General features: G+C 34.4%; 2 protein-coding genes across 2 annotated transcripts; both read left to right on the top strand.

Moving 5' to 3' along the window:
- The first annotated feature begins 9,998 nt into the window (after window positions 1–9,998).
- Window positions 9,999–15,831, top strand: LOC142628203 (uncharacterized). Its single transcript, XM_075802252.1, has 8 exons — window positions 9,999–10,122; window positions 10,216–10,280; window positions 11,402–11,683; window positions 13,054–13,190; window positions 13,343–13,439; window positions 13,625–14,170; window positions 14,563–14,900; window positions 15,182–15,831. The coding sequence occupies exons 3-8, from the start codon at window positions 11,527–11,529 to the stop codon at window positions 15,395–15,397; spliced, it is 1,491 nt and encodes a 496-aa protein (XP_075658367.1). The 5' UTR covers window positions 9,999–10,122; window positions 10,216–10,280; window positions 11,402–11,526; the 3' UTR covers window positions 15,398–15,831.
- A 3,695-nt stretch (window positions 15,832–19,526) lies between these two features.
- Window positions 19,527–25,000, top strand: LOC142629677 (meiosis-specific protein ASY1). Its single transcript, XM_075803714.1, has 22 exons — window positions 19,527–19,634; window positions 19,742–19,798; window positions 20,097–20,193; window positions 20,294–20,362; window positions 20,466–20,558; window positions 20,795–20,921; window positions 21,003–21,072; window positions 21,220–21,261; window positions 21,485–21,613; window positions 21,708–21,821; window positions 21,931–21,973; window positions 22,057–22,101; window positions 22,303–22,427; window positions 22,592–22,604; window positions 22,737–22,813; window positions 22,902–23,003; window positions 23,426–23,576; window positions 23,673–23,749; window positions 23,842–23,899; window positions 24,005–24,171; window positions 24,279–24,416; window positions 24,517–25,000. Exons 1-22 carry the CDS (start codon window positions 19,632–19,634, stop codon window positions 24,568–24,570), a joined length of 1,851 nt encoding a protein of 616 aa, XP_075659829.1. The 5' UTR covers window positions 19,527–19,631; the 3' UTR covers window positions 24,571–25,000.
- Window positions 25,001–26,150: the final 1,150 nt, after the last annotated feature.

The following is a 26,150-nucleotide window of genomic DNA, read 5'->3' as shown; positions in this document are numbered from 1 at the left end:
GTAGAGTAAGTGTAGGCTTATAATAATTAAGTTATTTTATTAAAGCTAGTCAACTAACGCCTACCACTACTTTTTTTATCAACCTTAACTTAAATTTCATTATAAAAAGATAACTATACCGCTTGTGAAAGTGATTGAATATAAAATAATTGAACTTGAGTGTCTTTCTTTTTGTTTAAGTGGTGTTAGACAACCCAATAAAACCTATATAACCTTCCATATATCTAGTCATATCACTTTTGGAAGATTTTGTAAATAAGTTTTTGCTTTTTTGTTAAAAGAATATGCTGGATTTCGAATGTTCAAAGTGTTGAACTCGTTTATTTGGAGATCCAAATGCACGAGGAATATTGTATTCACAAATAACTTTGCAAAAAGAATTGCCCCCACCTGCTTACTCGCAGCCCTTCACTGAGTGCTTGACCATGACATGCTCATGGGCTGGTCCGAGTCATCTTTGATGGGTTTGGAGTTTAAACAAATAAAAATTGTCATATTTGGGAATAAACCTTGAGGCTCATTCATTTAGGTTGGGCCAAGCTTCTCACAATGAGACTTCAACGGTTCAACCACCAGCTTAACCTAACTCAATCTAGTTCGAAATATAGTTTGACTATGAAAAATCTCCACACACATATATTCATAGCCAATAATTTACCAAAGTGTTAACTATCTAGCTTGGTGGCCTATTTTTTTTTTTCCTTCCCAAAAGGTAAAGTGAGCACGAGCTCACAACAATAAAGTTATTTTATTAAAATTGATCAGTTAGTTAACAGTTACTTTTTTTATGAACCTATCTTAAATTTTGTTATAAAATGATAACTATATCTTTTGTGGAAGTCATTAAATATAAAATAGTAGTTTGATTATGCTTATAGTTTGAATTTGAGCCTATCTTTTTATTTAAGTGGTATTAGAGCATCTCCAGCAGATTCTCCAAATTTTTATACTGTTTGGAGAATGAACAGTGACATTTAGCTATTACCTACTCACTTTTTCAAATACACTTTCCAACAGATTATCTATCACATTCTCTATCTCATTTAAATATTATTTCCTCATTCATTCTTTATTCTTTTTTTTAACAACTACACATCTTCCAACATTTTTTTTATTCAATATCTTATTATTATAATAGAAAAAAACATTTGAAGAATAAATAGTAGCCCATCAGATTTGATGAACTACTGTTCATTAGCAAAAAAAAAATTCATGTATAGATAATCCATTGGAGACCATTTTTATGGTCTCATTCTCTATTATAGACAATATTTTACCTTTACCTAAGCTATTGGAGATGCTCTTAGACAGCTCAATAAAGCTTATAGAACCTTCCATATATCCACATTACTTTTGTAATATTTTATAAACATGTTTTGAATGATGTAGCTATTAGCCTTGTAAGTAGGAACAAAATTTTTCCATATATCTACCGTATCACTTTTGTAAGATTTTGTAAATAAGTTTTGAAGGATGTACCTATTAGCCTTGTAAAAGTAGGAACAAAATTTTAGATAAACCAAGGGCTCTTGGTCCTTGGAATTTTAAACTTCATATATAATTGAAAATTGATGTCTTAATTTGGAAGTAGACTCAAGGAACAATGCTAACTCATGATAACAAAGCTATTTTATTAAAGTTGGCTAGTTAGCAATTTGTACTTTTTTTGGTCAATTTTATCTTCAATTTTATAATAAAATGATAAGGTTTTCTTCTAAATCAATTTGAAAGAATCTACTCTAACCCATTATGTGACGAGATGTGTATTATTTAAATAAATAACATAACTCATTAAAAAGTCACATGACTAAAAATATGTGTATGGTCTTTTTAACCTCCATGTGTGGGTTGAAGAAAGTTTACTCCAAATTGATTTGGATGTAAGCCTTTTCCATTATACTTTTGTAGAGATCATCAAATGCTAAACAATTCAAGTCTGCATACAATTTGAGTTTGAGTGTCTATTTCTTTGTATAAATGGTATCAAAGAGCAAGCGGGGCCTATAAAGCCTTCCATATATCTACCCATTTCATTTTTGTAAAAATTTGTAAATAAGTTTGGAAGAATCTAACTACTATCTTTGCGAGTAGGAAAAAATATTACAAGTAGACAAAGGGGCCATGGTCCCCTAGAATTTTAAACTTTTTGATATATCTCAAAAAGTGAGTTCAAATAACCCAGAGTTTAAAATGATCATAACCCAGATGTGTGGTTAGTGAATTAGTGGCAATCTCCCAAAATAAAAACGCAAGCAACAATGCTATTTTATGGACGACAAAAAAAAAAAAAAAAAAAAAAAAAAAAAAACCAAAAACAAAAACAAAACAAAACAAATCTTTTTATATACATACATACATATATATATATATATTAAAAATACCTCAATTGAATTAATTATAATTTAATCTAAAAACTCTTATGTTATAATTCGTTAAAACTTGATTTAATAAATTTAATATCCACTATCTATTTACAACAATTTCAAGTCTTAAAAAAGACATAAAAATAATTCAAGCATGATAATACAACAACACTCAATGTTATTCGTTGATTAATGTATTTCTTGGTGTATTTCATTTTTATATTACCAAAAAAAAATTTAAAATATTTATGTAGTCATATTTGAGAATTACACTAGAAAGGAACAAAACCTTGGATTTGCGAACTTCAATGACAGAGATTGAGAGAGTATTTGAAAAAAGGTATGGTCTCCTTCTAGGTCTTATCATGGGATGAATTGCCCCCACCTGCTTACACCCCCGCAGCCCCTCACCGATATTTGAACGCTTTGCCTTGAACTGCTCATGGGCTGGTGACTGGTCCAAGTCATCTTGATGGGTTTGGACTTTGGACTTTGAACTTTGGACTTTGGACTTTGGATAGATAAAATAAAATTGTGATATGAATTTGCGAATAAATTTTGAGGCTCATTCATTTAGGTTGGGCTACTTACACAAGGATACTCCAGTCTGTAACATAGTTGATGAAAAACCTTTGGGGAAATATCAATCCACCAAAAAAAAAAAAAAGGGAAAGAAATAGATTCCCCGTGACTTAAGGGCCGTTTGGTAACGTTATTTTAGTAACGTTGTTTGTATTTTTTGAAAATATGTGTGAGTGAAAAAGTGTGTAAAAATGCGCATAATGTTATTTAAAAATTAAAAACATGTGCTTAAACTCCTTTACCAAATGGCCTCTTAGTAACCATGTCAACTCTCAACAATAAAGTTACTTTATTAAAGTTAATTAGGTAACAACTAACAACTACTTTTCTTTATCAACTTATTAAATTTCATTATTAAAGGATATCGGTATCTTTGATTGAATCATTGAATGTAAAAATAGTTCAAGCATGCTTATTGTTTGAAATTGAGTATCTTTTTCTTTTTTTTTTTTTGGTAAGTGGTTTTAGACATCCCCGTAAAGCCTATGGAGCCTTGCATTATCCATATACCTAGCTATATCATTTTTTGTAAGAATATGTAAACAAATATTAAATGATCTGGCTTCTATCCTTCTAAGGGTCTGTTTGGATAGAACTTATTGCTGAAAACTGAAAATACCGCAGCAAAATAATTTTTAAATGTGTAAAAAATACTGTTCATGCCAAAAATTACTGTTCATTGGCCTAAAATCACTGTTTATGGCCAATGAACAGTGACAGACGCGCGTGAAAAAAAAAAAAAAAAAAAAAACTTAGATGTGGACGCGCAAACACGCAATCCAAACGTCCTCTAAGTAGGAACAAAATTATAGTTTTACCAAAGAGTCATGCCCCTAGAATATATATGTTTAGGGAAAAAAATTGTACCTAGGCCCCAAACTTAGAAACTGATATCTTAAATTGAAAGTATAGTCAAAGAACAATGCCAACTCACAACAATAAAGCCATTTTATTAAAATTGGTTAATTAGAAATAAGTACTTTTTGTCAACTTTATCTTAAATTTCATTATAAAATTATTACTATACTTTTGGTGGAGATCATCGAATGTAAATTAATTAAAGTATGCGTATAGTTTGAGTTTGATTTTGAGTGTCTACTTCTTTAAGTAAGTGGCATGAAAGAGCGAGTGGAGCCTGTAGAGACTTTCATATATCTAACCACATTGTAAGAATTAATAAATAAGTTTAGAAGAATCTAGCTGTTATCCTTGTGAGTAAGGATATACTTACAGATAAACCTATGGGGCCGTGGCTCCCTAAAATTTTAAACTTTTTTAGAATTACCATAATCCAGACATGTGGCTAGTGAGTCATAAAAACAATTCAAGCATGCAAACACAACAATCAATTTTATTCATTAATTAATGTTTTTCTTGATGTATTTAATTTTTTCAATACCTTTTATGTATATAGACATACACACATATAGCTTCATATTTGAGATTTACACTAGAAAGAAACATTACCTTGAATTTGCAAAGTTGATGATATACTTTTGAGTATTGGGAAAAAATTATGGTCAACCCAAGATCAACTCAAGAAAGAGAAGTTTATGTTTGCTTAATAGCAACCTCAATATGTCGAACTACCTCAATAGCAACTACGATCTATCAAGATTGCAAGAACTTGATTTTTAATAAGTTGTTAAAGTCATTGAAACACATGTATTTCAAACCCTACTTGTTATAGTACAAAAGGTACATTATAAGTCGACCTAAATTAGGTATTTTTTATAGGAGAGAAAGATGCATTTTTGCACCTAGGGGTTTTGAACAAAGTTTCTCTCAAATTCATCATGTTTGAGTACAAACCATTTTTCAATCCGCTCAAAGTGATTAAACACTCCTTAAAGTAGGAAAGTTTGCACAAAGAGGATGGGTTCGATGCCGCCTAACTTAATAGGATTTTTTTAAAAGCACAAGTTAACAATGAGAATAAGGAAATTAAAGATACTTTACTTGTAATAAGGATCACACAATTAAAATGCTGAAATTAAGAAAGCCTAAATTACAAGCCCAATTCATGTGAGTTGATGACTAACTTACAAGTATGAAGTGATAACCTCTAGAGTCTTAAAATGAAGGAATCAATATCTCTGATTTGATAGATGAGTGTGTGTGACTTGTGTGAGGAAGCATTTTCCTACTTATACATGGATTTTGGCATTTTCATGTGTCGCATTGCAATTGCGTACCTTTCCATGATCCTTCAATGATCCTCATGTGAGGAAGCATTTTCCTATTTATACATGGATTTTGGCATTTTCATGTGTCACATTGCAATTATCTACATTTCCATGATCTTTCCATAATCCTTATGTGAGGAAGTATTTTCCTAATTATACATAAATTTTGATATTTTCATGTGTTGCATTGCAATTGTCTACCTTTACATGATCTTTGGCTAAAAGTAATCGCTTCAATAACCTCCCAAGAGCTTCATTTTATTGTCGTTAACCCACCTTGAATATATTTATATACTTACTAAAAGCCCACTTCCCTAACTCATGTACACTGAACCCTTTAACCTTTTGCTAGGCAAATACCCATATTACCTGGAGGAAGCTCAACTTAGTTTAATGGGCCAGTGTCAAAGAGTGATACGAGTCAGAATTCCTACAGAATGGTCCAGCTCGAACCCATGTCTAAACTTGGTGTGTGGGCTTTTAAGTTTTAACCCAAACATGGAACACGTGGTAGACACGTTGGATGGATTTTAGGCAACTTGAGTCCCACAACCACAACCCAAAAAAACAAAAATAATTGAGCAAAGAATTTGACTCGAGGAGGCCTGACGTCACAGAGAGAGAGAGAGAGAGAGAGATGAAATTTCAAAATTTCAAAAAGATTCTCCCCACGAGGCACGGCCGAAATGTTAGAAAATAATACATTTTTATTTACGATACCCTTTGAGTTGTAAGAATTTATATATGCTACCATAGGACCCTCTGTTCTAACAAATTGGTCACAACTTTCGGTTTTTATTTCAGCTTTTAGAATTCCGCTCCCTTTTTTGAATTTAGTGGTTTTACCGTTGTGTAAATTTGATCCCAAAAAAAAGAAAATTACAGTTATATACCGCAGGCACAATAGCTAATACTGAGGGAAAAATGTTTGAGAAATAAACTATTTTACAATATTTTTTACAAACTGTTGATGTTGATATTGTAAGTTGTTATTGGTAAGTGATAAAAATGATGTTAGTAGTAGGATCAGATGAAAACTAGTAAAAATTGGTCACATCAATAATTTATAAAAATGTTGTAAAATAGTTTGTGACTGTAGTATTACTTAATATTGAAGTCATATGTTTTTCTTTTTACTCCCAAATAATGTCATGATATTTGTCTATTGTTTGGAAAATAAGACTAATACAAAATTACAAATAGCCATATTCAGTGTTGAGGGTTCTTTTTATGTTTCTTGTACCTTAGATACGCGTCTTGATATTATTGGATAATGCTTAGTCTAGGCTTTTTCTAAGAAGGAAGTTGGGTCTGGCGCTCCGCGAAATGGGCTCCAAAATACCATTTTGCCGCTGCTAGTTTGTGCACAAATATTGAGTTTAAAGTCCAAGGGAGGACGCTATAAAGTGAGCTTATCCTCTATTTCTACCGTAGAAAGAAATTTTCTTCAGTTTCTGCCATAGGTCTGACTTTTCTACTATGCAGCAAAACTTTATACTGTGCAGTAAAACCGTCTGCTGTGCAATAAAATTTTCTACTGTGCAATGAAGTTTTTTGTTGTGCAGTAAAGCCTTTTTCTGTGCATTAAAGTTTTCTACTGTGCATTAAAGTCTTTTGCTGTGCAGTAAAACCTTCTGCAATGTGAATGACTACTCTTCATTTTTTACTGCAAAAATACTTTTTTACTTCCTGCACATAAACAAATCTAAAACCCAAATAAATTACATGTCAAGCAAATGTTAGTTTACATGGGTTAGCATATTCTCAAATATATACATACATATATTCATAAATATACTTATACGTATTCACATATACATCTATAAAATATATTTTGCAGAACATGAGAAACAAGATATATGTATATATATACTTATGGCAGGATAATTATTAGTTTGTGTCAAAAGTAAAACACGTAATAATAAAGAAATAAGAAAGCTTCAACATAAAAGGTTTAGCTAGTATAATAGCTAACACGGTAAACATAATAAAAATGTGCTACAACAGAATAACTAGTACAACAAGTAAAGATACTATAGCAGGATAACTAATGCAGCAAACGTGATAAAAACATGCTACAATAGAATGACTAAATACAGCAGATATAAGTTATAATGAGATAAATAAAATAAATTTGCAATCGAAATCAAGTATTGAATCTTTCCATAGAATAAGAAAACCAAGAAGGAACCCAAACCCTAACTTGAACAACCTTGTTATAGGCTTCTGCCATCAAAGTTGTGCATTTTGGAGAATAGACCTAAATGACTACTAGTTATTACTTTTTGAGACTTCAAAGAGTGAGTTTGCTAAGAGAAAGTGAAAAGATGGTCTATTGATGTATGCCCCTATTTTTGCCGTGTTTTTTCTCTTCTTTTTACCACTTTCTTTCTTTCTCTTCGTTCCTTTTTTACTCTCAGTTTCTTACTATTCTCTTGCCGTGGGTTGTTCTCCCTTTGGTCTTTCATTTTCTCGGGTCCTTCTCTCTAGGTGCCTCTCTCTTTCTCTCTCTCTCTCTCTAAGTGTCTCATTTAGGTGCTTACTGCTCTCTTACCATGGGTTCCCCTATTAGGTGCTTCCCCATTGGGTCTCCCCCTTCGGTGCTTCCCCCCTTACCATGGGTTCTCCCCTTAGGTGATTCCCCATTTTTCATCCATGACTACCTCTTCCTTTGATAGTAAGCTAATTCAATGGGATTTCTCTCTTTTACCCCTAGAGCTTTACCAACTGTTTTTTGTTTGTTGTGGGCATCCCTTTAGGACTACTCACCAACCCATTGGTTGCCTCGACCACTGCCATTGCTCAGTACATATTTGTTGCACCACTACTCATTTCATGATAAAATTCCCTTTTGTTTGTTCTTGCTGTATACCTCTACCTCTAGGTTCAAATGGATAAGGATTGGGCTACCTTACTACCTAACTATATGGCATACATCAGATGATTCCAATCATCTATTACTTCTTTTGGGTAAGATACCATCCCAGCAAGATATATTCCCAAAAGAAGTCACGGCTTGAAACCAAATATAGACCCCATTTTCCCCCACCACCAAACCATACCCTCTGAATCCCCTTGATCATGGGTCCACCTCCCTTATATTGGCTAGGTAAGGTACAAGTTGGTGGTGCTTTGGCCCTTTTGTGCTTGCTCCACTGTCTTCTGTTTTTGTTTTCTTTTGCTCTCATGCCGTTTTTGTCGAGCAGATTAGTTTTGTTTCGTTCTGGTGCATGTTTTTGTCTTATTCCTTCATGCATTTCTTGTTGTGTTTGTCATTTCCTTTGGTTTGGCTTCTCTTTCCTTCACGCAATTCCTGCTGCTGACACTTCCTGTTGTTTCTTGTTTCTTTTTCATCGTGCTTCATCATATTAGTTTTCATGCTTATATTTCTATACAAAAGGCTTTTGGCCTTTGTGGGGCCAAATAATGTTGATTGGATCAAAAGGGTCTTGGGCCCAATTTGTCTTTATCTGCCGAAGCTATTCTGCCAGAGAACCGTATTCTGCGATAAAGCTGTATTCTGATGCAAATTTGTATTCTGTTGCAGATTGCTTTCCCTTACATTTCTTTCTTTGGACCTCTCTTGCTCTTTGGTCTTCTTGGTAAGGTTTTGGGCCTTGTTTTTCATTGGGCTTTCCTCTGTATGGGCTTTTGGGTATGGATCAAAAAAATTGGGCATCAACACTCAGCTTTAGGTATATCCCAAAATGCTAGGGCAATTCAACATTAGACAGTCTTATGCTTTGGATTTAAAATTCAAGTCTAAAAAAAAATTATTTGGGAAAATCAAGTCACAAGATTAATCATCCTAATTCAATACCTTGTGACTAATATGAGAACCATATAACTAATAGTAAATATTGATAAATTTATCATGATGCGCATTGTAACAAACACCAAAAAAAAAAAAAAAGGTTGAAACAATGCAAGATTAAACGTTCTATATCTCCAAATATAAAGTCAACTAGGTTGAATGTCTCTTGTTCCATACTTTTGATATTCTAATTAATTGAACTTTTTAAATTGTTTTTATCTTGAAATGAATCAAAAATGATAAAGAGTTTTTCTTTTTTGATTAAATTTCTCTCAATTTACCTTTTTTTAGCATCATTTCTTACTTTTTGTTGTCATTTGAATTTATGGAATTCTCAATTATCTTTTAATTATACTTTTTGATTACACTAATAATAATCAAAATATGTTAAAAATATTAGAATCTTCCTTTTTTTGGGGAAACATTTCTTGTCATGACAATAAATGGACTCGATTTATTTTCATTGATCCTGTTCGTTGGAGGAAACATAAACACGTATGATCATATGTGTCCCATCCCATCCCGTACATAGAAACATTGACCAGAGCTAAACTTTTATTTTGCCTAGCTGAAGTCATTTTGGGGTTGACTACAAGTCATCCTTTGTGTTGATTGACTTGAGATTCTATAAAATAGGCTTGACTGGTAAACACCTCTGCTGGCAATGGGGTTTACTTGCTAAAGTTCGTAGAAGAAGTGTTCCCACTAAAATTTTCAAGAAATAGAGTTCCTATTCAAAAATAAATTAAGACAAACCCAGTCCTCCAACGGACAAAATAACCCTTCTTTCAAATGTAAAACAAAAAAGACACACTTTCTTTACTCTCACGTATACTAAAACCAATAATACTCGCTATCTTTAATCCACATTCCACACCTTGCCTAATCTTCTTGCTAAGCACAACACGTGGCCACTATAAAGAGCGAGTAAATATCTATATTTGTAGCTGCGAGTACGTACTTGCTTACAGGCCCGTTGGTAAGAAACTTTTTCAAATCAAGGAAAACAAAATTCTTCTTAGAAAATAATTTCCCGTAATATATTATTTTATCCTGGAATCCTCTTTTTTTTCAGACAAAAATAATTTTCGATCCCTCATAATTTTCCCTCTCATTTTCCCAACCTTTGGAGGGAAAAACCTCCGAACACTCCAAAGCGAAGTTCCTGCTCACACAGGTAAACAAAATCTAGGGTTTTAGTTCTTCAAGTTTCACTTCTCTCTCATTTCCCTGTGAACTAATTTACCGTTCCATATTGTTCTTATCACAGGAAAAAAAAAAGTTACAGCGATCTCAGCTTTTTATGGTCTTCATTTCCATTTGATTCTGTATCAGGTACCAATTCTTGACTTTTAGTTGCTTTTAGCTCAAGTTGTAGCTCTAGTTGTTGTTTTCTGGTCTCGATTTTGTGTTTCATGAAGTTTTTTACTTTTAGGGTTTTGCTCAGTTATTGTGCACAGCTTGGTTGTGGTTTTATGATTCTTCATTTTATTGGTTTCTCGAATTTGATGCTGATGGGGCGTTTTGTGGTTCTGGGTTCCGTTAATTTGTTGGTGGGTTTTCTGTTTTGATGCTATCTGAACTAGTGATTTTGAAAGTGTTGTGATTTTTAGGGTTTTGGGTTTAAGCTTTTAGTTTGTGGTTACTGATTAATGGTCATGTGACTGTTATTTGGATATAATAACTGGCATAGGGAATGAAGTATCTTTGTTTTCCATTAGAAGTTAATTTTGAAGCTCTAGGTTCTGTTTAATGGGTCTATATTATAAGCCTGGAAAAATTAGAGAGCTTTGTGTTTCTGAATTCATGAATGGATTTAACAAATTCTGGGCAAGCCGAATTGATTCCTTGTTTCAGAATTGAGCGCATATTGCTTGAAATTGAATCTGGTCTATATGTCGTTATGTGCTTGTAAAGTTATAGAAGGGCTATTTCTATTCTTGTCAATTGTTTTTATCCAGTAAGGGATACTGCTGAAATCTATTTATCAAGAGGCCATATGTAGTATTGTCAAATGAATATGAAAAATCTGCTGTAGAGATCATAAAGATTCGAGCTTTAGCTAATGTCATGCTGTTAATGAAAATGAATTTATGAAATTATATATATATATTTTTTAAATTTTCTAAGCCATAAGCTATTGGGATATTAATGTGCATTATACCATGGTGTTGATCACTCTTACTCAATAAATTTTCATTTCTTTACAAGCGTGTACATAGCGTGCTAAGTGCAGCACACACTAATCTTTATTGATAGTGAGAGGTGGTGGATTCTATTTTTCCACCCTAACTTTGATCTGATGAATTTTTGCATATATAGAATTTGGTTTTTGCCATTCAGCATGTCTGGAGAATCCCTAGCATTTTTCTTTTGTTTTGTTATTGCAAACATTTGAACCATACTCTGTTTAATCTCTTACGGGTTTCCTATCCTTGGCTGCTGTTGTCTGGCAGATGTTATCACAAAAAAAGGGGAGAATCTGTTGAGGAACTGTATTTTCAGTTGTTCTGCACATCTACTTAAGCCAAGTTGGTATCAATAACTTTCTCAAGATTGAGGAGTTGTTTCCAACATAGAAATGCAAACAAAGAAAAAAAATCCTGGAAGGAGTGCTGGTCGAGAGAATGTCAGTTCTAGGGTTACAAGAGCTCAGCAGAAGGTCTCTGAAAAAGTCCAAGCTGTAGAAGTAAAAGTTAAGGACTTGATTACGTCTTCAGCTAGAAAGCAGAAACAAGGTAAGTTGTTACCTTCCTGCTTGTTCATTATAATCTTGGGAAAAAATTATGCATGTTTGTATGCCTGGAAAAGCTTATTACAATAATAGTTTATGTAGCTTTTTTAAGTTTTTATAGTTGGAGGTCAAAAGTTTCACAAATGGTTCATTATGTGCCGTATTGAAATGCTCTAACTTATGCTGGTCCTACTGGAGCAGTATTCCAAGTATCGTATCATGTATCAATACTGGTTTTCTTATATATATTCTTTTTTATTTTTTTCATGTCATATATTGTTAGCTTAAGTTGAATTTTCTCAATTATCGGAAAAAAAGAAGTTGAATTTTCTCTTTGAAATTAATTGGTTTTTAGTTTCATATATTAGTACCTAAAAATGTTTGTGAGTATTCATGATCACATGTGAATAGTGTTACAAGATGGTTGTACATATTTATCCTAGATGACATCAAAGTTCAAATCATAACAACAACCCACTCCCTCCCTAGAAAATTAATGTGATGTTTAATGTTGACAGTCTTTGTAATAACAAGAAACTGTGATAAGCCACCTGCTTTTACATGTAAAAGTACAATTACATTTTTAGAATTTCACTGTCATTGGCAAAATATTCATTATATGACAAGCTTTTAAAATGTCTATATTTATGATGTTTTTGTATGCTGGTCTGTCGTATAAAGTATCCTGTTTGGACCATTCTTGTATCGTTTATCTAAGATAATCAAAGAAAAGGGCCCTTCTCAACTAGAACCTCCTACCCTTATAAGTTCTAGGGGGATGGTGAGATTGTGGGTTCAAGACCCATTGGGTGTGTGTGTGTAACTTACCATTAAAAAGAAAAGAAAAGAAAAGAGAAGGGCGAAAAAAAAGGGAAAGATTACTATATTTTAAAAGTTGTTATAGAATAATAATCCTAGGTTGGGCCTTGGTGTGTTGGCAAGTACCTTCCCCCGAAAGCAATAGGTTGCGTTAAAGTTTGGAAACCAACCTCTCCAAAAATAATGGGTGTTAAATTTTTGGTAACAAACTGTTTAATATAAAACGTATAATTTACACACAGTGAGACTTAGTAAAATAAAACATATTATTTATGTCCTGTAATATGTTCCATCAGGAGTTTGTACTTTGTACAATAGTAACAACCACAATGCAATATATTAGTTGGTAAATATACTATACAGCACAATTAGGGAATTTTGATGATGTTTAGCTCTCTAATCAAGTTCAATAGAACTGATTTAAATGACCATATCAGCATAAGTTTCTGATGATGGTATCTTTTATTTCAGAGCGTCTTTTTTAAAAATTTTAAAAGAAAAAATCTTTCCCTTACGAAGTAAATGTAATTGTCATTTTCCCTCCATGACTTTCAGCTGGAACTCTTCCCAAGAAGAAGAGGGAGCCTGTTGTGGCAACAAATTTGAATTCTAAGTATGAGTTGTTGCATAATGAGGCTTCCGACGTTTGTTTGGGGCATGATGTGATTAATGGTGCTTCTGTGGAATGTAAGGTAATTATAGATCCATACCATGTGTGTTTGCATGGGCATGTCTTGGCGTTTAATGGACATGCTCTCCCTTAAAAACATAATGGGATGATTAATGTGAGTACTTCATGAAATATCTAAGATTCTCTTGCAACACTTCTTAAAACATACTGCAGAGTGGCAACGAGGAAACTGCTCATCGCATGATGGGAACCATATTTTCTCCATCGTTTCACATTTCTAAACATGCTGGAGGGGAAATCACCAATGGAGGTAGATTATTAGAATTGGTTCTTTAATTTTTTTTTTAAATGTAATTGTGCTTCTTTGCTTCCCTTAAATAATCGCTAAGAGACTTGTCCAAAAATAATGCTACACAGATCTTAGTGTATATTCTTACAGTTTGAGCTGTGTGTTCACTATACATTATTGACTTTTTTTTATTTTTCCCTTTCTAGTTGATTTTGTGAAATACTTTGGGAGTGGAGACCAGAAATATCATCAAGATCATGAAATAGAATACTCCCAGGATAATGTGTTGAATGTTCATATTGGTCAAGAAATTTCTGAACCCATTGTTGGGGAAGAGAAGAATTACACTGAGAATGCAGTAACTTCAGTAACATTCCCTGATGATATGGATATTGATACAAAAAATTTTAATTCGCAGAGCCTTGATCAGATACATAATGTAGGTAGAAATGCTGTAGATTCTTGTTGTAATGCGGATTTGGAGGGAGCAAATCTCTCATCTGAAGTTTCAGCTATATATCTTGCCATGAAAAATTCTAAGCTTGAATGCATTGATGAGCACGGTCAAGATTCTATGTCAGCTGATGTTTATGTGGAGGATGATCAATATGAGGAATTTGATGACTTTGATCCTTATTTTTTCATAAAAAACTTACCAGACTTGTCAGCAGTTGTCCCAACCTTTCGGCCCATGCTGCTACCAAAACAAACGCGGAGTTGCCCTCCTACTACACTTGTTTTGGACTTGGATGGTAAGAAAATTGAAATAGTTATATATAATGTCACTTTCATTATTATTTTCACGTTGAGTCTTGTAGTGTGTATTTTTAGTTTTCATTGTTTTTAGGTTTCTGCCATTTATCTCCCATCAAGTGATGGATGGAACATCAATAAGCAGCAACTGCTTCTAGTTTCCTGCAATATGATGTTTGATCAGGTTGATGTTAGAACTGAACTACAGTAGCCAATCAGCCTTATTTTCACAACCCACCTTGTTATTTTGGGGGCCAAATGTCAACGTTTCTATATTATTTTTTAAAATGTAGATATTTTACCCTGTTCTTGAACTGATTTTACTTGTTGAGGGTATTGCTTGAACTTTGGAAATCTGTGCTTGTATGCTGAGAGTGGCCTTGATTTGCAGAAACTTTGGTGCACTCCACACTAGAACCTTGTGATGACGCAGACTTCACTTTTCCTGTAAATTTTAACCTCCAGGAGCATACAGTTTATGTTCGATGCCGTCCTCATCTCAGAGATTTCTTGGAGAGAGTTTCCAGTGTTTTTGAGATTATTATATTTACAGCTAGTCAAAGTATTTATGCAGAGCAGCTACTTAATGTACTTGATCCAAAGAGGAAGGTATTCCGTCATCGTGTTTACCGTGACTCCTGTGTTTATGTGGATGGGAATTACCTCAAAGATTTGACAATTCTTGGTCGTGATTTGGCACGTGTTATCATAATTGACAATTCTCCACAGGTACTGTTTTAGCTCTCTCTTCTGCATGAAATAAATGAACATGAAGAGTGCCTGCTTCAGCATAGCTGACAAACACTTGGAACCTGTTACTTTCTATGGATAATACTCCAAGAAGTGAATATCATCAACTTATGATCCCCCCTCCCCCCCCACCCCCCATTTCTTTTGTTAATAAGAATTCAACATTGGGATAGTGCCAATTGTGCATTCTTGACATGGGATTTATTTTATGTTATGTTGGAAATCTTATTTTCTTAACAAGTATGTTGACTTTCTCTTAGGCATTTGGCTTCCAAGTTGACAATGGAATACCAATTGAAAGCTGGTTCGATGATCGTTCAGATAAGGAACTGCTTTTTTTGCTTCCTTTTTTGGAGAGTTTGGTTGGAGTCGAAGATGTTCGGCCACTGATAGCAAAGAAATTCAACCTTCGGGAGAAAATAGCAGCTGCAGTTTATCCTCTAAACTCAAATAGAGGTGACCCTTTTGAAAGATGAGCCTTCAAATGTGAATTTGAGCTCTAAAGTTTGTTGCCCTTTGTTCTGGCTTTTCTTCTGTATCATTTGTGCGTTCTGGAACACCATTGTATTTTATTAAGTTAGGTTGTGATTTCAAGAAGAAAGAGAGGGGATATCATTTGAGGATACAATCAACAATCTATACAACAAAGATGGCATGCAGGCATGCTTAATGGATAAAATTAGTTTGGGAATAAGTAAATCTTACTAGACTCAAATATGTATTCCGTGGGGCAGGTGATGATAGAACTGAAAACTTGGCTTTAGGAGGGGAAGAGGAAATGGAATTTTAATAGTAGTGACACCAATTGTTGTATTATAAACTGCAAGCCCTCATGCAGTTTAATTAGAATTCTTATCATGATTGGATAATTGAGATAATCAAATTAGTATCTGATGCCAATTTATTTTAACTTAGATGATACAAGAGAGGCCATATTGTGCCGCTTTCTGTGGATAATTGAGATAATGTATTGGACAAAAGAAGGAACTGAGAGTCCCGGACCCATTTCTCACTTTTGGGTGGAAAAGTCACTCAAGAAGAGAAGAGATGGTTAAGGGTCCAATTACAAAGAGAAGTCCAATGGAGCTTGATAACATCAAAGTTGTTTTTAATCCAGCCGGGAGGAGGTTTACACCAAATAGTAGCCATGGCAGATTTGTAGGCCGTCTGGGCAGAAAGGTGTTCTTGATAAGCTTTCCTAATACCATAAACTGCTTATTTTTGGGCTTTGGGGATTAAGATTGCATTTGGATATTGTTTATTTTGCTGAAAATTAAAAATTAAAAACTGAAAACACTGTAGAAAAATAATTTTTAAATGTGTGAATAGTGCCGTGGGACTCATTTTTAATGAAAGTTTTAGTGAAAAAAGAGGTTTGTGGATCTCGTGACTAGTGTAGGGATTCACTGAAAGTGCTGAAATGCGTTAAAAAAGAAAAAGAAAAAGAAAAATGTAGACTCGCAAAACTCACTATTCAAATGGATACTGAGTTTGCAAAAATAGTTTGAATTTGAATCCCCCAAATATTGTCTAATTAAATGGAGGCAAACAAAATGAACTTGTTGATGTGCTTAAGCTTATACAGTTTAGGGATGGCAATGGGGCAGGGCAGGGCAGGGTCAAAGGATGGGGTCTTCGTCCCTGCCTTGCATGGTTTTATCTTGCCTCATCTTCGCCTCGCCTTGCCTCGCCTCGCCTCGCCTCGCCTCGCCTCGCCCCGCATGACGGGAAAAACTTTCTCACCCATCCCCACCCCTTAGGGCCCCGCGAAGCCCTGCTTCACCTCGTAAAACTCTACTTTTTGTTAATTTGTCTTACAATGAGTACAATTTTTTTTATTTATGAAACCTATTTCATTAAAAAAATATACTGGAAATTACAACTAAATTTATCTCATAAAATCAAATCAATTTTTTGAAAAAAATTGAATAATATATCCAAGTGTTTAACAAGACAATCACAAAAAAAAAAAAAAAAAAAACTCATAATATAACACAACAAAATAAAGGCAGAGAACGACATTAGGTAGAATAAAATAAGCTAATATTGATATATTTGTTTAAATAGTAGGGTTTTAGGGTTTGAAAAATTTACAATTATAACCCCTTAACAACACAAGACGAGGTGGGGATGGAGAGGGGTTGGGCGGGGTGGATCTAAAAAGTTTAAACCCATCCCAATCGTGCCTTGTGGTGCAGGACTAAAATCTTGCCTCATCCTCGTCCCACCACCTTTGCAGGGCAGGGAAAACCTGCGCGGGGTGAAGGGGGGAGATGCGGGTTAAGCGAGGCGGGGAAAAATTGTCATCCCTTACAGTTATGCCAAAGGCCTAGTAGCTGAATTGACACCTCCCGTGTACAAAGTGCTTTGGGGTCTAGGGGGGAAAGGGTTCGAGCTGCGGGAGTTAGTAGCATGTTGTAATTATTTAAAAAGAAAAGAAAAGAAAAAGAGAAGCTTATACAGTTATAGGTGAAATTGGTTGTGCATTTGTGTCAAGACTCAAGAGTCACGTGCTCGCTCACAAATGCTTCTCAGTTCTCACCCATGCCCATTTAACTTGACTCGAAAATTGGGTTTGTGCATTTGGGCCGTGTTGCATTAGACACTGTGCCACTCTCTCTCTCTCTCTCAATTTTAAATTTTAAGCTCCAGCTGATTAAAAGGGTAACAAATTTTATCAGGTTATTACACACTTGGGCATATGCACATAAGTAGATAATAACACTGAAATCGTGAGTCTAACTCACATTTTTAAAATTGAAATCATGAGTTAAACTCACTACTTGTGTGATCCACAATCCACATGTGTGTAATAGGTCTTTTTTCCAAATTTTATTTACTTTCACTAGTTCACAAACAATTCCAAATTTCATTTACTTTCACTGGTTCACAAACAAGAAACACTGAGTTCTTGATAGAAATTAGGCATAAATGCACTTTTAGTCCCTACATTTTGCACTTTTTTCATTTTGGTCCCTACATTTTGTTTTTATCACTTTTAGTCCCTAAACCAATTAACGCTTGACATTTAGGTCATTTTCGTCACCCAACTAATGGCAAAAGTTGATGTGGCTGATGGTAGAATAAAAAAAATATAAATCATACACATTAATTAATTAAATTAAAAACAAACATTAAAAAAAAAATCATTAGTTTTTGGGAAGAACATGACTATTCATATTCTTCATGTTCTTCCCTAAACATGTTTGATTGCCTAGAAATTTAAAATATCGAAGATTAAAAAAAAAAACACATTGATGCCCTTGAGTCCTCTCTCTACCATTTAAAAAAGCCTACTTTGTACAAATTTCTGATATTTCCTTTTCTTCTTCCATTTCAATTCTTGATCCTCTCTCTCTTTCTCTTTCTCTTTCTCACGGTGCATGTTTGTGTTTGTATCTTTCTTTTTCTTCTTCCTTTGTTCAAGCTCTCGATCCCTCACTCTCTCTCTCTCTCTAAACCCGACTCTCTCTCCCTCTTTGTTGTTTGATCGATGATGGTGGTGTGGGTTCGATCGGCAATGGTGGAGTGGGTTTGATTGGTTTTTTCTGGGTTTTCGTGTGGCTGGGGTTTTCCAGCTTGATCGGCAATGGTTGTGTGGGTTTGATCGGGTTGTTCTGGGTTGCCGTGGGGCTAGGTATTTCCGACTTGTTCAGTGATGGTGGTGTGGGTTTGATCGGGGTTTTCTAGGTTTCCGAGGCTAGGTTTGATTGACAATAGTGGTGTGGGTTTGATCAATTTTTTATGGGTTTCCATGGGGCTGGGTTTTTTCGGCGATGGTGGTGGTGTTTGCTACTTTGGGAAATGGGTTTGATCGGCGAGGTGGTGTTATTGATGGCGGATTTGGGTCAAGGATGGTGAGTTTGGTTTCGTTCGTATTTATAAGTTATGGGTCTTGGATTTATGAACCTTGTATAGATAAACGTGAAAGAGTATTTGGTTATGGGTTTATGGCTCTATTTCTTGGATTTATAGGTTTGATTTATTAGAGGTTTCAATGTTGAATGTGTTAGAATTTTCTGTGTTGAGATTGATTATGAATGTTGGCCGGTTGGGTTTGGGTTTGTCTTGATTTGGTGAAGAACATGAAGATTATTAACAGTTATGTTCTTTCCAGAAACTAATGAGTTTTTATTTATTTATTTATTTTTAAATTTTTTAAAATGATTTATTTTAATATTTGTTTTTAAGTTAATTAATTAATGTGTATGATTATATTATTTTTTTATTTCACCGTCAACCATGTCAGCTTTTGCAGTTAGTTGGGTGACGGAAAAGACCTAAATGTTAGACCTTAATTGGTTTGGGACTAAAAGTGGTAAAAACAAAATGTAAGGATCAAAATGGAAAAAGTGCAAAATGTACCTGCCTAGAAATTACTATTTCATTTTAAAGGAAAAATGGTTGAGAGAGAGAGAGAGAGAGAGAGAGAGAGAGAGAGAGAGAGAGAGAGAGAGATGGGAAGCGTGTGAAGAGGCCTAACAAACTCTACGTACACGTGCGTGCCAGCACGGAGTAGGGCCCACCACGACTCAACCTCCTTGTGGAACTTACAACGGTCTATAAATTCCCCCAATTCCTCGTTCACCTCCCGCCACATTTTCATTTGGTTACTCAGATTCAAATTTTCAAAGAAAACGCTCTCAGCTTTTTCTCTCTCAGTCTCTCTCGCTCCGATCTCAATTCTCTCTGAAAAAAAGCGCTGAAGCCATGGTGAGCCGAGAAAACTCTCTAAACTATTGCTTTCTTCTTCTTCTCTCTAATCGTTCCAATCGATCATTCGCTTCAGAATCTCACTGTAACGTAATAATTTTCCTCAGGTTGTAGCACAGAAAGTGAAGGAAGCTGAAATCACTGAGCAGGACTCGCTTCTTCTGGTCATCATCAGAATTTGCTTTTAGACTTTAATTCCGGACTATTGCATTGAATTGCATTTGAATTTTTTTTTGCTCAAATTTACACCTGAGCATATTGTACTTGTTTATATGGTCAGATTCAATTTGTTTTTAGAAAATCCATAGAATTACTTTTTCGTAACTTCGAGATAATCATACTCTGTTCCTAGTACTCCATGTAAAAATTGGTTCAGACAAATGGAAATTATTTCTCACTTCAGTTTCTGCTAGATCTTGAGAAATTTAATCGCTGTGTTATGCTAATTGAAATTTGAAACAGACAAGGAATCTGCTCCGAATTGCTATATTCAATATTAGTTACATCAGAGGCCTATTTCCAGAGAAGTACTTCAACGACAAGTCTGTTCCTGCTTTAGGTAAACTCGGCTTAATCAGATTCTCTCTCTCTCTCTCTCTAAAATTCAAAATTCAAATATCTATTAATGATTTTCTTTGGAATAATGATCTCATTTTCAGAGATGAAGATCAAAAAGCTCATGCCGATGGATGCAGAGTCTCGCAGACTCATTGATTGGATGGAAAAAGGCACGTCTACACAGATCGTCTTGATCTGAAAGAGAATCTATGCGCGCGCGCGCGTGTGAGATTGGATTATATATTGGATTATTTATATATGCGGCTTTTGCAGGTGTATACGATGCATTGCAGAAGAAGTATCTGAAAACGCTTTTGTTCTGCATTTGTGAGGCAATAGACGGACCAATGCTTGAGGAATATGCATGTAAGCTTTCGATCATCTTCATCTGATTCGTCATACTTGACGCGCGTCAAATTCTCGTTGGCAGATGAGAGCTCTAGCACTCTTGCCTTTAACACAAGATCATAACACAATATTGCATTTAGTGAGAGATCTCACTGATTTTGTTACTGAAAATAACTGTATTGTGCTCAAAACAAGTTATATAGGATAAAATTCAGAAGATTAATATATTATTATGAATGTATATGCTGCTGCAGTTTCTTTCAGTTACTCAAATTCCGATAGCCAGGAGGTTTCAATGGATATCAGTCGTACTGGTAACAAGAAAAAGGGTGGAACATTCAAGCATAACTCCATGAATGAAATTACTCCGAACCAGATGAGGTAATTACTATATTGGACTAGAAAAAACAATTTGCATTCTCGTGTTGTTTGGCTTTGGTTTTTGAATTTACGCATTTTTAGGAGTTCGGCTTGTAAGATGGTTCGGACACTGGTTCAGTTGATGAGAACTCTGGATAGGATGCCCGAAGAGGTAAATGAAATTAGTTACGGGACTAATTATTGTATGACATATGACATTTTACTAAGTTTTGTGCATATTGATTATGTGAGATTCTATGAGATTTTGACTATATTGGTGAAGTGATTGTATGGTGTTTGGTGTTAATTTTCGTTTCAGCGTACTATTCTGATGAAGCTGCTTTACTATGATGATGTGACGGTACGTTCTTTTCAATGTTTTCTTATAATTCAGTTTTCAATTAGGAAGCTAGTTATGCAGTTATGAGTGACATTTTATGAATATGGAAATTCCATACACTTGTAACTCTTGTGGTTTTCGAATGTGTTTGGACTGGTTAAACATAATTGTGGCATTCGAGAATTTTGTATATTTTTGTAATGAATGGAAGATGCATGTACATTTTGGTCTTTTGCCCTCGCAGCCTGTGGATTATGAGCCTCCGTTCTTCAAAGGCTGCACAGAAGAAGAAGCTCGTAATCCGTGGACCAAAAATCCTTTGAGAATGGAGGTTGGGAACGTGAACAGCAAGCATCTTGTATTAGCTCTCAAGGTAAAGGGAGTACGTTTGCAGGATTGACTTGATATTTGGGATCGATGGTTCATATATCAGAGCTAAATTTTGTCTTAAATGGTTTTGTGTACAGGTAAAGAGTGTGCTCGATCCTTGTGAGGATGAAAATGAAGATATTCAAGATGATGAAATGAGCTTAGGGGCTGATTCTGTGCAAAAAGATGACTCTTCTGACTCTGACAGTGAGGTGAACCGACAACAGTGAGCTTAGGCTTGAATGGAGCTGACTTGATTTTCATGTACAGGTACAGCAATTAAGTTGAAAAAATCTCTAATATATTGTTTATTTCTTTCAGGTCAACCATTCAGAAGAAAATCAATATATAGTTGCACCAGTTGGTAATTACTTTGTCCCTATGTTCCAACTTGCAAATAGTTTGCGTTTAAGTTGATACTGGAAATAACAATAGTATTCTTGACAGATAAACATCAGCAAGAGGAAGATAACAATGGCATGGTCGATGAAGGTAACATTACAAGGACACATTTCTATGTTGGTAGAACTACTTTTATATGAAATGAGTGTGATAAATTCAAAGAGAAACCTGAAGAATAGCAAAAGATTCATTAACATTGTTTCTTTGCACTTTTCTTTCTTATCTTCTGGCTAATAATTGTGGTTTCTCGGACGTATCACTGGGGTGTGGCTATTCCTGTTATATGTGCAGATGATACTCAAGACCCAGAGGAAGATGAACAACAATTGGCCCGTGTAAAGGAATGGATCAACGATCGTCACATTGATACTGTTGACTTTACTGATGTTCTCTCTAATTTCCCGGACATCTCAATGGTAAGTGCTTATGATTTTTGTACTCTTTTGGACAAACAGTTGAAAGAAGGAATGTCAGTGCAATTAGCTACTTAGATTAAATTTCAATTCTTAATGTTTCCCTAGTTTATAATAGTACCCAATCTATGTAATAGTCATGATAGTGTTTTGTGTTATTGTAACAGGTTTTGACTGAGGGTAACTGGACGCTTTAATCCATGTTAAGCTTTTAAACAAGAATAAGTGCATTTAGTGTTGCATATTTTCTTTACTTAGCAATTTTTGTTACTGTTCTGAATCACTTCTGATTCCATCTAAACTGAATTTCAGAAATCATGGAAAAGCTTGTTAAGGAAGGTGTTCTTTCGAAAACTGGGAGGGACAGTTACACCATTAACAAGCAAAAGGTTGTTTTATCATTTTTCCCCGTTTATTATATTGAAGATTGTATCTGTATCTGGCCAGCTCATGCTTATTTTCTTTCTGACAAACTAGAATTCTGACTATGAATTCACAACGGTGAAAGAAGAAATGGATGGTCAAACAACACCTTTTGGTGGCAAAGTTCCCCAGGTTGAAGATAGCATGTACATGAAGGTAAGATTTAATTTATTCTGTTTTCCTTGGTTTGTGGTCTATGGAGCTGATTTCTCATCTACAATGCGAACTAGTATGTGTTTCCTGCATCTACACTCTACATGAACTGTTGCTGTATTTATATTTAGAGTGATTTCCTTAGGATCCGCAACATTCCCAACAGTATCCACAACTATGGTCCACAAGTGCCTGCATAGAGCTAATATCAGCAGTTAGAACAAGGCCTATTGACTTTTTATGCCAAATGGACACCAAATACATTCAGTTTTTGGTCATTGCGAGTTCTCTGATTGGTTTAGAGAACAAAATTGTCAATTCTGATTATCAAATAAGGATAATCTTTTCCTTATTCTTTAAGATAAGAGGTGTCCAGTAATTTTGTTCTTTATGCCATTCCTCAACTTCTTTGTCTAATTTTTCAGGCTTTGTATCATGCTCTTCCAATGAATTATGTAACTGTGGCAAAGCTTCAAAGCAAGCTTGAAGGAGAAGCTAACCAAACAACTGTGCGCAAAATAATCAACAAAATGACTCTAGATGGTTTTCTTGAAGCGAAAGGCAGCAGAAGGCTAGGTTTGTGCAGCCCAATTGAAAAGTTTGTGCTTGGCTTAAATTTGCAGGATTAAATTGCAGACAATTTACTTTTCTTTCATCTATTTTATAACATAGGCAAGCGTGTGATCCATTCTGAAATGACTAAGAAAAAGCTACTAGAAGTCAAGAAAGCTTTGAACACTGATGCCATGGTAATATCCATAAAACTTAATTTTCTGTTCAAAGCTGCATCTTCTTCGAATGTAATAGTACTAATTCTTCTTTGATCCCTCAAATTGAACAGGATATCGATACTAATGAACCAAATAACAAATCCAGTTATGTCGAGCTCCAGAAAATGGGTACCTGATCAAAGTTTCTTTTTCTACTTAAAGTTCAGCTTCACAGATTTGACCATATATATTTATAATAGCACTTTTCACTACAACATGCTTTGTTTATTTCAGGGAGCAACTACAACGACATGTCCACTTGTGGTGCCCTACACTCGATTGGATCAGATCTCACACGCATGAAAGTGAGATCTGAAATAAATCAAAATGGCTCGATTAGGAGTGAGCAGACAATTTCAAAGACAAAGGAGCATGGAAACACTCCCACAAGCAGGGTGGAGGTAATGTAGAAACGAAACATCTACTCCTTTCAATTAACATTAACATGTCTTGCAATTGGATTGGTTCACTGCCACTTGATAAGTGATTCACTATGTAAATTGAGCAGCCAGTAGCTTCAAGAGAAAGTTTTGTGCCAGGGTACGAGAATGGCAGAGCAAATGGAAACACAAATTACAATGATGAGGTAGATGGAGTTATCTGCAGTAGGTCCAGTCAAGAAAGGCGATCAAGAAAAACAAGCACTGTATGCTTTTAATTCCTTCCAAGGAATCACTTGGTGTTTTTTACTATTTTCATGCGGGACTAGTCTAATATATTGAATTGTGACCTTTTCTCTTTTGTAGGTTAGGGAGCCTATCCTTCAGTATGTGAAACGCCAGAGATCTCAGGCTGCTTGAAATGCTTTGGAGCTGTGATGCTACTACATTGCATTTTCTCCACAGTTTCATGACTTTGTTTTCCGCTTGTATGTGTGGAATTTAATGAAGTAACTTTTTGTGACCTTAGCTAGAATGTCACAATCATGACAATTTACATTTCTCCTTGAAAGTCCTTTGTGGTACTGAGAATGCTTTTGCGTATATACTTGCAATTTATTAGCTAGGCTACCTTTGTAGGGTGGTCCAGGTAAAAACAAAATGGTCTTATTTCTTTCTTTTGCCTTAGCGTGATGATGGATGAGTTATATGAATTGGTCTGTGCTTTTTGGTATATTGGATCCTTTTAATCACATGGAAACAAGCTGACAGGGCAGTGGTATTTCAGACAATTTGTGCTTTGATTAACTCTAGGTAGGAATATCCATGAGCCCATAATTCTTGCAGTCTTGCAGACAAGGTATACTTCAAGTCAAGAAGATAACATATTGCATAAAGTATAAGAAACATCAACCGAACTATGCATATGCTACTTGAAAATTAATGGGAAATGTCATTAATGATGTTGGTATTGGTAGAAATTAGCTATGAAAATGGTTAGAGTCTAATGCTAATGCTAATGCTGTAAGGCGTAAGCTATGCCGAACCATAGGTTAAACGGGCGAAAGATGGTGTGTTGTTGACCCAAAATGTGAATAACTAACGTTTGAGAAGGGCAAGATTTTTATTTGAAGTTTTAGGTCATATGACTGACGTTTGAGAAGGGCAAGAATTTCTTTTGAGAATCTTTGGTAACTAATGCCAGATGGTGATCTTGGGAGACATGTTTGATTTAAAAATTTGTTGAGCCGCGAGGCATTTGTATAAGTGGAGTTTATAGAAATAAAAGGAAACCCATGCAATACGGGAAAAGTTTAATAAAAATTATATATTTGATCTATTTTTAATAATTATGACAATTATTAGTACTTTTAAAATTTTTGTCCAACCATTATAAATATGTGGTGAGCTTGTTTTCATTGATTTATGAGGTTTAAATCAAGGGAGTTAATTTTGTACCGGAGGTTGTACCGATTTGACCAGTAGAACAAAATATTTCGGGATTACCGGTATTTTATAATGAGTTCAAACTTAGTAATGATTAAGTGTAAAAATCATGTTAGTAAAAGTCAAAGTGCATACAATTTATTAAAAGTATTTATAAACTATAAAACGTCTCATTTAAATATATATTTTTAAAACAACTCATTTAAATATCTTTGATCCTTAAGTTTTAGTTAAAATACTATCTTTTAAAATCCATTATACATTGATATTATTTTTAATTATTATTGTTAATAATACAAAGTTTTTTTAGATGACATACGGTAATAGGTTTTGTTAAGTATTATTATTATTATTATTATTATTATTATTATTATTATTATAAATCCATTAGAAATTGATATATTTGTTAATTGGTGTACCGTAGTTGAAGTTAAAAATAAAATACATAAATAAAAAATAAATAAAAAACTTAATAAAAGGAAGTTAAGATTGAATTCATCTTCACGTATAAATTAATAATAATAAAGGGGCTGAACTACTGAAGTTAGAAGTAA

Source organism: Castanea sativa, chromosome 3 (genome assembly GCF_040712315.1).
Source record: "Castanea sativa cultivar Marrone di Chiusa Pesio chromosome 3, ASM4071231v1".
In the NCBI taxonomy this organism is placed as follows: Eukaryota; Viridiplantae; Streptophyta; class Magnoliopsida; order Fagales; family Fagaceae; genus Castanea; species Castanea sativa.
Note: the sequence above shows the minus strand (reverse complement) of the source record. Positions and strands in the feature narration are given on the sequence as shown.

Excerpts from the sequence above, each read along its gene's own strand:
- LOC142628203 (XM_075802252.1), top strand. The coding sequence starts at position 11,527 with ATGCAAACAAAGAAAAAAAATCCTGGAAGGAGTGCTGGTCGAGAGAAT. Across the intron at positions 11,684-13,053 it reads AGCTAGAAAGCAGAAACAAG|CTGGAACTCTTCCCAAGAAG; the intron begins GTAAGTTGTTAC and ends CATGACTTTCAG. Across the intron at positions 13,440-13,624 it reads AGGGGAAATCACCAATGGAG|TTGATTTTGTGAAATACTTT; the intron begins GTAGATTATTAG and ends TTCCCTTTCTAG.
- LOC142629677 (XM_075803714.1), top strand. Across the intron at positions 22,814-22,901 it reads ACACCATTAACAAGCAAAAG|AATTCTGACTATGAATTCAC; the intron begins GTTGTTTTATCA and ends CTGACAAACTAG. Across the intron at positions 23,750-23,841 it reads CTTTGAACACTGATGCCATG|GATATCGATACTAATGAACC; the intron begins GTAATATCCATA and ends CAAATTGAACAG.